The sequence below is a fragment of the Phyllopteryx taeniolatus genome, chromosome 8 (assembly GCF_024500385.1).
Source record: "Phyllopteryx taeniolatus isolate TA_2022b chromosome 8, UOR_Ptae_1.2, whole genome shotgun sequence".
NCBI lineage: Eukaryota > Metazoa > Chordata > Actinopteri > Syngnathiformes > Syngnathidae > Phyllopteryx > Phyllopteryx taeniolatus.
In genome coordinates, this window is record NC_084509.1 from 10,152,258 (window position 1) to 10,165,796 (window position 13,539).

General features: G+C 42.7%; 1 protein-coding gene and 2 non-coding genes across 5 annotated transcripts; 2 read left to right on the plus strand and 1 right to left on the minus strand.

Annotated features, from left to right (window-relative positions):
• The first annotated feature begins 1,405 nt into the window (after positions 1–1,405).
• On the plus strand, positions 1,406–12,687 carry dyrk1ab (dual-specificity tyrosine-(Y)-phosphorylation regulated kinase 1A, b). Of its 3 annotated transcripts, XM_061782324.1 has the most exons (12): positions 1,406–2,237; positions 3,530–3,591; positions 4,907–5,103; positions 5,233–5,325; positions 5,423–5,611; positions 5,760–5,907; positions 6,001–6,287; positions 6,381–6,527; positions 7,137–7,277; positions 7,358–7,661; positions 7,761–7,885; positions 9,031–12,687. In XM_061782324.1, the coding sequence occupies exons 2-12, from the start codon at positions 3,564–3,566 to the stop codon at positions 9,616–9,618; spliced, it is 2,247 nt and encodes a 748-aa protein (XP_061638308.1). In that variant the 5' UTR covers positions 1,406–2,237; positions 3,530–3,563; the 3' UTR covers positions 9,619–12,687. The 3 variants fall into 3 exon arrangements, with proteins under 3 accessions (XP_061638308.1, XP_061638309.1, XP_061638310.1); XM_061782325.1 differs by lacking the exon at positions 3,530–3,591; XM_061782326.1 differs by lacking the exons at positions 1,406–2,237; positions 3,530–3,591 and adding an exon at positions 2,294–2,937.
• Positions 12,688–12,897: 210 nt separating this feature from the next.
• On the plus strand, positions 12,898–12,969 carry trnap-cgg (transfer RNA proline (anticodon CGG)). The gene has a single exon. It is a non-coding gene; the product is annotated as a tRNA-Pro (tRNA).
• A 209-nt stretch (positions 12,970–13,178) lies between these two features.
• Positions 13,179–13,250, minus strand: trnap-agg (transfer RNA proline (anticodon AGG)). Its single transcript has one exon. It is a non-coding gene; the product is annotated as a tRNA-Pro (tRNA).
• Between the last annotated feature and the right edge of the window lie 289 nt (positions 13,251–13,539).

Sequence of the window (13,539 nt, forward strand, 5' to 3'; positions counted from 1 at the left end):
GTACTTTCCAGAAATTTCTGCAGCTCCTTTCATTTTGCCCTCGGCCTCTCGGCAGCCTCCCTGACAAGTTTTCTTGCCAACAGCAATTTTCGAGAGATGTCCAGTCCTGGGTACTGCCAGTGTTTTGCCATATTTTCAGTGTTCCATGGTATATGTAATGTCTTGGAAATGATTTGGTACTCTTCTCCTGACTGAAACTTTTGAACAATGAGATCCCTCTCATGCTGTAAAGTACTCTGTGGACCACGGCTCGTGCTGTAAGGCCTGGCGCACACTGAGTGGTGCGGCTGAATGCGACGTCTGAACTGCACAATCGCGAAATAAATGCAGTCAGCTATTCCCACCTGCACACCAGGCGATTGACCCTCGCTCACATAACCAACTCACTGCAATGGAAAAAGTGTGTCATCTGCAAACAACATTTTGAGGCTCCACATATACTACAATATTATTTTTTTATTGACCCTCAGAGGCACACGTTATACAGCCAGTAGTTGACTACAGCAAACGTAATTGATTGAAGGATAAGGATTTGTCTCCAGCGCCTTCAGTCGACCAAACACACAGGCGGGCCTTATTTTTCATGATTTCAGAGGCATAAAAAAAAAAAAAAAAAAAAACAATACAATCGTTTATCGTGATAGTTTTGGGGAAAAACCTGTATTTCATTCTAAAAAAAAAAAAAATTGTGACAGGCCTACACAGGTACATATGGCATTATATATACAGTAATATACGTAGTTATGTTTCATTGTTAAACAAAATATATCTACAGTATACTGTTATACTGTATTGGTATGCCTTGGCGGCGTCCGCCTGGATCTTGCCTCATGCCCGGAAATGTTTATTTTTGTTGCAAAAACTCATGTGATACGACATGGCATTTTTGATTGGGCGGTACATCTGTGACATTGCAATGCCGTACACCTGCGATTCAAACTTCAAATAGTATGTCGTCTTCAAGTTCTTGTAACGTATTACTATATGAGCAACCATATATAATTTAGGAGTTACACTTTCAGGTTCTGTTTTACAGAAGGTACTTTTGTTACAAATGTCAATACATTTTTAGATACACGTGTTAGATTGGTATATATTATGTAAAATTTTTAATGTAGTTCTCTGACTTTATTTGTGACACAAAATATAAAGATATTAAGCCATGTCTTATGCCAGTAAATATCCATAAAGTTTTCTTAGCATTACAGAAATATTTTTCAATGTGTTTATTGGTTCTTTTTTTTTTTTTTATAGGATATCAATACCATTAATATAAAGGGTAAAATCAGTAGTGTATTGCACATCTTAGTTTGTGTGTGCCCTCCTCTCTGGCCACTTACATTTCCGTCGTCATTGGTGCATCCGGGCACTTTGTTTTTTTGATTGACAGTTGCCATGGCAACAAGCGAGCGCATCGCCATTTTGTCAGGAGGGTTTTTTTTCCCTCCCCCTTCCAGCTTCAGTCTTTTTTCAAATGTTTCTCCCTTCCCGCCGGAATAATGCTGTCAGTGGATGTACATTTGATGTTTTCGGATAATGAGACGCGTCTAATGGACCGGGAGAAGAAGCTCGAGAGGCCGACATTTTAACGTGCCCGAAAGAATTAGGCGGCGCCGCCACGAAAGTCGGCTTGTCCGCGGCGTCTGTGCTCCAGCGGGCCGGTTCACTGCGCAGGTTTGGACCGCGCGCCATTTTGTGAAAATTGACACAAAATTCCAAAGCCGAATTAGCGGAGGACGCGGCGCCCGTTTGAGGTTCAAAAACACGCCGAAGCCACCTTCGCCGTCGCGCCGCTCCAGGAGGTCGATGCGAATTTGACAAAAGACTGCGTAAAAATCGCTTTGACGTAGCCTTTTTTTAGCGGCGGGGGCTAACGATTGTTAGCTCGAGGCTAGCCTGGGAAGCTAGGTGGCTAACGTTCATTTTGTCAACTAGCAGCACTAGTTAGCACTAGCCACATTCGCCAAGCTTAGCTACTAACTTAGGCGTGCTAGTCAACGTTAGCATGTTGCTAGTCATCAGCTGATGGTAACGTCGATCTCCGTCGAAAAATGGAGAGTTTACTCGAGTTGGCTGGCAAATAATTGTCGTGTTTGCCGGTCGGAAGACAGACGCCGGATCGGATTGAACGTGATCATTCCTCGCTAACCGTGCAAAGGGAGGGGAGAATCTCAAGCTGGATAAGTTTCCTCATCATACAGGTTATTGGACTTTAAATGAAGATCGTGCCATCAGAGGTAAGCGGCTACTACATTTATCATTTTTATTTTAAACTGGGTGCAGCTTTCTCCCTCTTTTGGATCGCGTTTGTGGATATAAATCCAGATCAATGATGGAGTTGGCGGACGGTAGCCCTACCACTGTATATGGCGGGTTTAGCTAACCTATATGTGGGGCTGAAAGTCGAAGTGGAGGGTGGCAAATGAGGACTATTTTCCATTTCGATGGCGTTCTTTAAAAAAAAGGGGGGGGGGTGGATTGTGTGTGGAGAGTCATGCTGGTACCGCTAACATTAACCCTGCGGTATTACAGTGTCATTGTATGATTAAAACCGTAAAAAAAAAGCCACATCACTATTCGAATCTTAACTGAATTGTCTATATGTGTGGGGGATCTCTCCTAGCCTAATGTTGCTAATTCAACGAAGCCCTTGGCTAATGGTTAACGTTGACTTGTTGACGAACCAGCTGAGTGGGCCCCAACAACCCGCTGGCTCAATTGAGCACAGCGTCACTAGCTAAAGCGTTCCCTCCACCACAGCTGGATGGATGGACGGATCGGATCCAGAGATTTGTGCTCGCTCTTTTTCGTCTTAGCTAAGGGGAAGTTCCTCTCGAAAGAACGTTTCTCGGGCGAAATGCGTTCACAGGGGACCGGAATAGCACAGAATATGCGCTCTAATCATTTCCAGCCATGATGAGATCTGCCCCATCGTCTGTAAGTACACCGCTACCCACAGCAGCCACTGCCGCGGTCCTTATTACATATATAGATGGATATTTTTGGGCTGATTTAAGGTTTGGGAATGCAGTCCGATGGGTTTAATATAGAGTAAAATGTGATACGGCCACTAATATAGCAAGCTAGCCGCCTTTATTTTGTGAACATTCAAGGCCTCTCTCTTGGTTGCTGAGCCAGAGAAGGAACTGTTCAGATGCAGCCAGTCCTGAACAATATAATTACGATATTTAACACAAAAAATAGGGTCATGTGCTTGTGACTTTGTGTGGGCCTGATAGTAGTTGATTTTCACAGGAAGGGTGGTGTTAAAATCAAAACAGTCCGTCTGATTGTGGAATAACTTTTCAAGGCATCGGTGTTAGCTGATCTGTTGACAAAACAGACAACAAAATCTTGTTAACTACTTTGCAGACTTCAGTAGCTCATGCCTATATCCAAAGCAGACTGTTTATAGTTTTAATTCAACTTCAAGCTATGGCGAGACATCCTCCATACAACCCACAGTCCACCATGAAATTCTTAAAACCCTCAAACGACAGTGACAATAATGTGCTTTTATTCCATATAGTTGGTTGCCTGCTGGACTCTCCTGCCAGGATGATATGACATTTTTTCACAAGATGCATCCAGGTTAGAGGTTGTTGTGTGTTTATATATCTCTATATCCTCTTCTATAGAATGGGAAGCGGTGAACTTCAGTTCCCCCCTGTCGCTGTGCTCTTCTCCAAATTTGCTTCACGCTATGTGAGACAAAGATGCATTGCAGTTTAACTTTTAGTGCTTCAGGTGATTAAATGACATGTTTTTAAAGCTGCAAAATGAAGGAAAAACATGCCCATTTTTTTAAAAATGTCAATTTAAATTGAGCCGAACGAAGAGCGTCATATATGTATTTATAAGTGCAGCAGAAGGCATCTTGTGTTACACTTTGTGTGTTCCTTTAAATACAGCCTTTGCCTGTGCTCTCTCGTCTTGCCGTCCGTCGCCTTTTCTTGCTTGCTGTCAGCGGCGGCCGTGTATTTTGTGGCGCTCCAGAGCTGGGTCAGCTTTCTTACCCTCTCGCACCGACCGAGTGCAGCTTTTTGGGCTGTGCAGCTATTTTACCGTCAGCCTCTCCTGTCGAAAGCGTCGTCTAAGTGTGCCAAAGTTCAATTTGATTTCTTGTTTATTTCTTGTTTTCTCATTGGAAAATGGGAGCCGCTCTGCCCTGGCAACAAAAGTAGGCTATTTGCATACTGCGTTGTGATTGGCCTGTGCGTTGATGGGCTTGCCAAATCACGCTGTATCTCTGTGGTGATAGGCTATGCTAATTAGGTGCTGTTGCTGGGATTCTGAATAGTGGTTACTGTGTAGCGCTGGTGAATTGTGTTGTGTGCTGAGAGATACTGATAGCTCAACATGCTATTTCATATTTTTTTCATTCCTTCTGCCATAAAATGAAGGATGATTCACTGTACAGTATGCCGGGCTGTTCTTTTCACCCCTTTTTACTCAAGCCTGCTCATGTGCACCTTTTTCTCCTCACATATTACTCATACAATCAATGGGGTTTGATTTACTCATCGTTTATTTTTATGCTTTAAATACAATGTGTTAATAATGTGGCATATGTTATATTTTTGTACGGTTGTCCTCCCATTTTGTGAGCACATTTAGCAGTTTAGTTGGCAGTTTAAACTGATTTAAATACATGTTAATTATAATTTGTATACATTTAATTTGTGCACATTTTACTAATTGTATAACATGTTAAGATGTTCTCTTGCCTTTCAGAAAAGCAAATAGTTGCTCTGTTAATACAGCAAACATTGTTCTGTATATCATGTTTGAAAAGAAAATACTACCCCTATGCATTATGATGACACATTGTCATGATTAGTTTCTTTGTTTTGATCGTATATCTTGCTGGCGCTGCGACTCAAGCAAAGGTGCGAATGTCTTACAGGAGGAGAGACTTCAGCATGCAAACCTTCGTCTGTCCGGCTTGCGCCCTCTTTTTCTTTACACACTGCTGGTCTTCAGATGGCTGCTCCAATGCCCCATACGCACCAGCAGTACAGTGAGCGCCACCAGCCAAGCACTGACCAATCTGTTACGGTCTTACCGTACAGCGACCAGACGACACAGCTCACTGCCAATCAGGTAGACGGAGACATCCAATGCTCACCAAGTTGCATTAAGAAGCCGTTTGAGTTCACCAGTGTTTGAATTGTTGACAAGAGGACAAAGGTGTCATTCATGATTTGTTATGTAACGTTTTTGACACTTCAGAGGCACATGCCCCAGTGCTTTCGTGACCCAACTTCAGCTCCCCTGAGGAAGCTCTCCATTGACCTTATCAAAACATACAAACACATCAATGAGGTCAGTGAGAACATTCTAAAACAATGACCTGAATATCAAACATCATTGGTTGGCACCTGTTTTTTTTTCTAAAGTTTGTTTTCGTTTGTCGCTGCAGGTGTATTATGCAAAAAAGAAGCGGCGGCACCAACAGGGTCAGGGCGAAGACTCCAGTCACAAAAAAGAAAGGAAGGTCTTCAATGATGGCTATGACGATGATAACTATGACTACATCGTCAAGAATGGGGAGAAGTGGATGGACCGATATGAGATTGATTCCTTGATAGGAAAAGGATCGTTCGGACAGGTGGGTACTGTTGTGGAACACATGATAGTACATTATTTAATGTTGTGTATTTGTTACCCAACCGTAGATCATCAGCTATTTTTAATATTTTCACTGTTGTCATGGAAGTCTAACTTTAGCCGACCATTGAATGTGCCCCCCCCCCCAGGTTGTGAAAGCATATGACCGAGCAGAGCAGGAATGGGTTGCGATTAAGATCATTAAGAACAAGAAAGCTTTCCTCAATCAAGCCCAGATTGAAGTGCGCCTCCTAGAGCTTATGAACAAACATGACACTGAGATGAAATACTACATTGGTAATCAACACCCTCTTTTATTTTGTTCATTCACACAATAAAAAAAGTATTGTTTACATGACTAACATGGACACAATTCGGTTCCTCACACAGTTCACCTGAAGCGTCACTTCATGTTTCGGAACCACCTCTGCCTCGTGTTTGAGATGCTTTCATATAACCTGTACGACTTGCTCCGGAATACCAACTTCCGCGGTGTTTCACTCAACCTCACGCGGAAGTTCGCCCAGCAGTTATGCACAGCGCTGCTTTTCCTGGCCACGCCCGAGCTCAGCATCATCCACTGTGATCTGAAGCCCGAGAACATCCTCCTCTGCAACCCCAAGAGGAGTGCCATCAAAATAGTGGACTTTGGCAGCTCGTGCCAGCTGGGACAAAGGGTACCTAATGCTTTATATCATAGTCATGTGCTAAATTGGAGTGAAGTGTCCAAATAATTAAAAAGTCCAAAACGTCTTTCTTTCTTTGTGCAGATATACCAGTATATCCAGAGTCGCTTCTATCGTTCCCCAGAGGTGCTTCTGGGAATGCCCTACGACCTGGCCATTGACATGTGGTCCTTGGGTTGCATTTTGGTGGAGATGCATACTGGAGAGCCTCTCTTCAGTGGAGCCAATGAGGTATATGGATGCCAATTGTCCAATATATGGGCACAACTCCACACCGTTGTTTTGTTACATAGGTCGATATGACTATAAAGTACCATTGATGTCCCCATCAGAATTATATGGAACTAAGGTCTCATTATAAGTGGCCAAGCATTTGTGTACATACCAGTAGAATTACAATGTTTCTTTCATTTATCTATCTAAGCTATCTATCTACCAAAAATCAACACCTTGTCAGCTAGCCAAAGCTTTGCTGTTTGCATGTACATTGGCTGCTTGCAATGAATAAAAGAAAAAAGTGGGGAAACTTGAGCCTTATGCATTTCTAACACAATAACATCTACTTATACAATGAATATGAAGTTCAATTGAAAATCTCAACTTTCTGGGGTGAACTGGTAAAGTCTCAAAGGCACCTTATAGTTATTTTGACTCACATTCATTATATAAAACAAGGGTGGGGGAACCTCTGGCCCGCGGTGAGAGCTTTTGAGCAGGTCTGCCATGAAATTCTTAAAACAGAAGACAACCCTTAAATGCCCAAACAACTGAAACAGTAGACACACGCGCAAGTTGTCAAAGTCTGTCTTGAAATGTTTTAACCACATTTTTCTTTCTCAGGTGGACCAGATGAACAAAATAGTGGAGGTTCTTGGCATCCCACCTAATCACATAATGGACCTAGCCCCAAAAGCCAGGAAGTTCTTCGAGAAGCTTTCAGATGGTACATGGAGTGTTAAAAAGACCAAAGATGGCAAAAGGGTGAGGCCACTCTCGTTACTGAGCTTCTGAAGCACACTAAAAGTATGTAAGTAACTGTATTTGTTGCTTTTGCCTCACAGTATAAACCTCCAGCTTCACGGAAGCTCCACTCTATCCTGGGTGTGGAGACCGGGGGTCCGGGTGGCCGGCGGGCAGGCGAGTCTGGCCACGCTGTCGCCGACTACTTGAAGTTCAAGGACCTGATTCTGCGAATGCTGGACTATGACCCCAAGAGCCGCATCCAGCCCTACTATGCCCTGCAGCACAGCTTCTTCAAGAAGACTGCAGACGAGGGGACCAATACGAGCAGCAGCGTGTCAACCAGTCCCGCCTTGGAGCAGTCCCAGTCTTCAGGAACCACCTCTAGCACCTCCTCTAGTTCAGGTATGTGACTTATTATTGTGATTTAGGGAATAAATGTTTTGAAATTGAAGAGCATGTGGTAAGTATGCACCGCATTAACACTCATGATGACTTCTGTAGGAGGCTCATCCGGAACAAGTACCAGTGGCAGAGCGAGATCAGACCCTACCCATCACCACTTACACAGTGGAGGACATTTTGGCACCGCCATGCCAGCCATTGATGGAGACAGCCTCTGCCCACAGGTCATACACCAAACTCCATAGATCATATACAGTGGTACCTTGACTCATGAGTTTTTAAAGCTGCTTGGTCGAGTTTTAAAAACAATTATTTATTTTTTTTACTTTGTGTTGTGAAGACAAAATTTGAGATACAAGCGAGTGAGGTTAAAAACAAATGAAGCAATTAAGCTACTGTAATGCCCTCACAAGTGGGCAAGGAGAGCCACAGTCGCCGATTATTGAACCGGGGAAAACAGTCAAACACACAAATACAACATAACAGGCACAAGAAACGAATCCAGATCCTGAAGTCACTCACTATGCCACGCCCCTTAACTGCACACATCCAATACACGAATACTACAATAGGTACTCGTTTAGAGAGCACTTTAAAAAGTGCTTCACATGAACAAGAATTTAACATGAAACATAAGACAATTGAATATAACAATTTAAAGATAATAAGACAGGAACAAATTTAAAATAATTTAAAAAAAGACACTAAATAAATAAATAAGGGCTCGAATCTCATGCTGTGTTGAACTCCAAAGAGTAAAATGGGTTTTGAGGCAGCTTTTACAAATGGACAACGAGGGGGCTTGTCTAATGTGCACCGGGGAAATCATTCCATGATTTGGGACCGGCGACAGAAAAAGCCCTATCCCCTATGAGCTACCGTTTGGACTTCGATATGTCCTGAAGCAGCTGGTCAGCTGATCTGAGTCACCCGGCAGGAGCGTAATGATGGAGCAGCTCAGACAGATAAGGCGGGCCGAGACCATTTTGAGATTTGAAAACAAATGGCAGAACCTTAAAATTAACTCTAAAGTGCACAGGCTGCCAGTGTAGGGAGGCCATAACGGGAGTAGTGTGCTCCCTATTACGTGTTACAGTTAAGAGGTGAGTGGCAGCATTTTGAACAGACTGGAGACGTTTGAGGGAGGAGTGGTTGATTTCAAAGTGAAGTGCGTGCATACAGTAATTTAACTTCATAAAACCAGTTGATTTCTTTATATACAATGATGGTGTTTTTGGTGGAGACAGAAACATATTGAGGTTTCGAATTCATTTCAATGAATGAAAATTGATTTGCTATACAAGCACGGTTATGGAACAAATTAAACTTGTAAGTCAAGGAAGCATTTTTCTGTTGTTTTTGTCAGCAGGCTCGACAGCCTTACCCACCTCCGCTGGTGTGGGGTGGCGGTGTCGTACCGGAGTCCGTCACCGGCGAGACCCACCCAGTCCAGGAGACCACCTTCCACGTCCCTCCCCAGCACCCGAAGGCCCTGCATCCCCACTCACACGCTCATCACCACCATGGGCCCATGATGGCCACACGGCCGCGCCCGCGCCACTACACCTCCCCAACACACAGCTCGTCGACCCAGGACTCCATGGAGGTGGTCCACGGCCATCTGTCTATGACCTCCCTGTCTTCCTCTGCCTCCTCTTCCTCGACATCTTCCTCTTCCACTGGGAACCACGGCAACCAGGCCTACCAGCTCCGCCATTTGCCCGCCGGAGCACTCGACTTTGGTCAGAACGGTGGGCTGAGCATGGGGCTAGGTGCCTTCTCGAACCCACGGCAGGAGACCGGCATGGCTGCGCACCCTGCTTTCTCCATGGGCACGAACACAGGGCCCGGCCACTACCTAGCGGAGGGCCACCTGAGCATGAGGCAGGGCATGGACCGGGAGGAGTCTCCAATGACTGGAGTGTGTGTGCAGCAGAGTTCCATGGCCAGCTCGTGACTGCGCTGACATTTTGGCTGTGTTCCCCCTGTGCGTCATTTTTAAGGTGGTGTTTTTTTACTACAAGGTGTGTTGAGAATCAAAGCTGCTCACGTCAGAAGGGAGATATCACTGAACCGCTACTACAGAGGGAAAAAAAACCTTTGTTAAGAAGAAGTATATATGTAATTGTCATCCTTTTTTTTTCTTTTGCAACCATTAGGCACAAAGTAATACTGCGGAATAACCATAGTGAGATTGAGACATCCATCTTACCATTTCACCGCCTTATGGTATTATGTGGCAAAAGGAGCATTTCACAGCAAAGTTATGCCACGAAATGCTTGCCTGACATTACTGTTCCACTGGTTTGTCATTATTTTGCCCCCCTCTCTCACCCCCTCAAGCAAAATGTCACACAAAGAAGCTGCTTGTAAATCCTGTAGCCTGACGAGGAGGGCGAGTGTTTTTTTGCGGTGATATTTCTTGTCAGTGGCTCAGTGAGTGTTGTGTAACTCGACATGACAGTGGAGTTCCCTATAAGCGTGTGCTGGCCTGGCGGATACAAATGGATATAGACGCCGAGCGGGTCAGAGGAGAGGGAGGCTCCTGCCCCTTGCGCCAAGATACCCCCCCCCAAAATATCGCGGCGCGAGCTGTGACGACACGAGAGCAGCGGAAGGAATACAGTCTGTGGCTGGTTCTAGATAACCCTTTGGCCTTATGACTCATGGACTTGGACTGGGGATGGAGCTGGACATTTTCATTTTGAATTAAGATGGCTTTTCTCTATTTTTCTCTCTAGACAGCCCTTAATTCTTGAAAACATTTTAGAAGAAAAAAAAAGCTAAATAAGAATGGTAATTTGAGGCCTTTCTAGACAAAGATTTCTTCAGCAGGGCCCCACATAACAGGGTCTTATTGTACACAACAACCTCCTAAACATGACTTCCTTGAAAAAAAATCTTAGTCACCGGTTAAGGCTTTTTGCAGTGGAAAGAACTTATCCCAGAGTTGACCCTTTTGTTTTTTTTTGTTTTTGTTTTTTAAAATTGTTTTCTTATGTCTTTGCATGTAGTTCCTCATCAGAACCACCTGCACAAGTCTCTCCATCCCAAAACACATGGAAACTGAAGAAAAAAAAACAAGAGTTAAATGACTGCCTTTTTTGTCCTCAAATTATGCTGTGAATTTTACAAGAATTTATTTTCCCTTTGGATATGTTTTTTATACCAAAGTGGTTATTTTATAGCATATTAGGTGTCTGTAACCAATAATGTAGCAGTTCACCACACGTTGACGAGATCTTACCGAAGCATCAACAAACAGCTGATATATATATATATATATATATATATATATATATATATACTAGCAAAACTGGAGAGCGTTGTTCAGGCTATTATTGTGTACACTCTGGCCACATTTGTTTATCACCTTTTACCAAACCTGTTTCCATATTAATTGGTAGATTCTTTTGGGAGTCTTTTAAAGATAAAGAAGATTTAAAATTAAAAAAATTAAAAAAAAAAGTCGCTATGTTTAGAGAATCTGGTAGTTACTCTGCAGGCTCCGGAGTAGCAAGATAGAAGTTGATGGTGGTTTAAAAGAAAAAATCAAAAAAAACAAAACAAAGGAGACAAATGTGTTCGATTTCTGTGTTGGCGGGTTTTTTTTTTTTTTCGCTCCATCCTACATACTATTTCAAAGGGTTTTTGCTGCCTTTCGTACATTTGGTCAACTTGGCTTGGATAATTGTGTTGAATGGTATGATGTTTTAGTTGGCGAAGGGCACTCCCCCTTGATTGTTGTCTGGTTCAAAGGGAAGCCTGCCATCACATTTTCTGCCTGGGCAGACACGCATGTCCTGAAAATGACTTTTTTTTTTTTTTTTTTTTTTTTTTTTTTTTTTTTTTTTTTAAATTTTTTTTTTTTTTTACATCAGGGATTTTGAAGTGCTTTCTTTCCTTCTTCTGTTTGCTCATTTTGACCAGCTTTGAAATTAGAGAGGAGACAACCTGCCCGCGGCCACCTGTCAAAATGGACGACAGGCCGCACATATACAAACACGCACACACAAACGCGTACGTCATACTGTTGTCATTTTAGAAGGAATAATCCATTCGCCGAATCACGCTCCCATTAAACACCAATGTAAAGCTACCTATATTGAGAATGGGGGTTTTTATCTGGATGTCAAGGTTAATTGCAAATTTGCAATCATTTTTGTTCACACCCTCGCTGAATTTGAGATCTTTAGACACATCGGCCGGCCGTTTTGATCGCTGGCGCTCGTACTGGTACTAAACATTCCAAAAATAAAGAGTGAAAAAGACAAAAAAATTGACTGCAGTGACTCGTAAGTGTGCGCCTATATTTCTGATCATGCTGATTGACCTCTTATTTAGAGCAGTTGTCATGAAATGCAGCCCCTTTTTAATAGTTGAAATAGAATTTATGTATATATTTATATTTTTTTAATAAAGGAAGTATAGAACTCACTACCTTGCTCCTGCTGGTATGTTGATTATGTTTGTCAAATTGGGTGACCATTCATTGGGGCAGGAACTCCTGTTTTTTTCTTAGTGGCAAAAACTTGACTGCATCAGGACAACACTATGAGGTAGGGTTTGAATCAAACAGGGAACGCTAGATCTTCAAACCTTAATAATTTTCACAGGGTATATTGTAAGTGCATGTACATCACAAACCTTACTTTTTTGGTTCTATGAGAAGCACATGGTTGGTGAATAAAAAAAATATATAAGGTTCCATCTTTCATACGCCTGTTCTGTTTGTGTGTTGGACACAAACACTTTCTTGACATATCTGAACACCCAGCAGAAGTGGAGATCCTCTTATTTAATTTAGATTGATCCCTTTTTTTTTTTCATTTTATACCACATTTTTTTCACATTTTTTTGTACATGCAACATGCACTATAGAATTGAACAGCATGGGGGAAAAGGATAAGTCCATGTATCCACAGATTGTAAGATCTAGTCAAGACTTTGCTGTGTTTATGACAATGCCCTTTGTATTATATTAAGACAGTCTTATGTATGATATATAAAAAGAAGTTAATTGAAATGCTCTGTGTGTCTTCTTTGAGTGTCTTTCAAAAAATAATGATACACGTTTGCCATTGAAGTTATTTCACGTACTGTTAAACAGTTGTTTTTGGGGTTAGTGTCTTGTCCGAATTACTAATGATAAATGTCATTTACGTTCAGTCCATGTCAGTTTGGTAGTAAACTGGTTCAATTTTATAAACGCAAAGTAATCCTTATTTGGCCAATTGGCTCGTTGGTCTAGGGGTATGATTCTCGCTTCGGGTGCGAGAGGTCCCGGGTTCAAATCCCGGACGAGCCCACAAAATTTTGTAGCTTTACTTCACATTTGGTTCTGAATGACGATAACTTTTGTTCTTGACGAGTTTCTTTCACTTCCTGGCGTCGTTGTGGATTTCAAAATTGTTTATATATGATGGAGTTAAAATACCCGGATGTTCCCAAACGCGCTGTAGACAAGTCGTTCCGTCACGTGATTAGCAGAACTCAATGGAGAGTGGGCAAAAGTCTGGGCTCGTCCGGGATTTGAACCCGGGACCTCTCGCACCCTAAGCGAGAATCATACCCCTAGACCAACGAGCCACAGTAAAAATCTTTACTATTTTAAATCACAGCTATGTACCACGGACATTTTGTTTAGTCGAGTCACCGGTCCGATGGAGTGAGTCCAGAACGGAGGACGTGTCTATAAAAGGATGAAACAAAAAGTCAAACCTGTACGTTATACTTATGTCACTGTTATGTAATGCCGATAGGTGGCAGCACTGAAAAACCCTATGGTTCAAGTACGCACATTTATGTAAAGGCTAGAAGGATTTAACTGTTCTCTGATTGGTCAACATCTCGCGGCACCGACCAATGATTGTGGCTC

What these genes read in the sequence shown, in the direction of transcription:
- dyrk1ab (XM_061782324.1), top strand. Translation starts at nt 3,564, where the DNA reads ATGACATTTTTTCACAAGATGCATCCAG. An exon ending in GAAAAGGATCGTTCGGACAG is followed by an intron (nt 5,612 to 5,759) that starts GTGGGTACTGTT and finishes CCCCCCCCCCAG; the next exon opens with GTTGTGAAAGCATATGACCG. An exon ending in TAGCACCTCCTCTAGTTCAG is followed by an intron (nt 7,662 to 7,760) that starts GTATGTGACTTA and finishes TGACTTCTGTAG; the next exon opens with GAGGCTCATCCGGAACAAGT.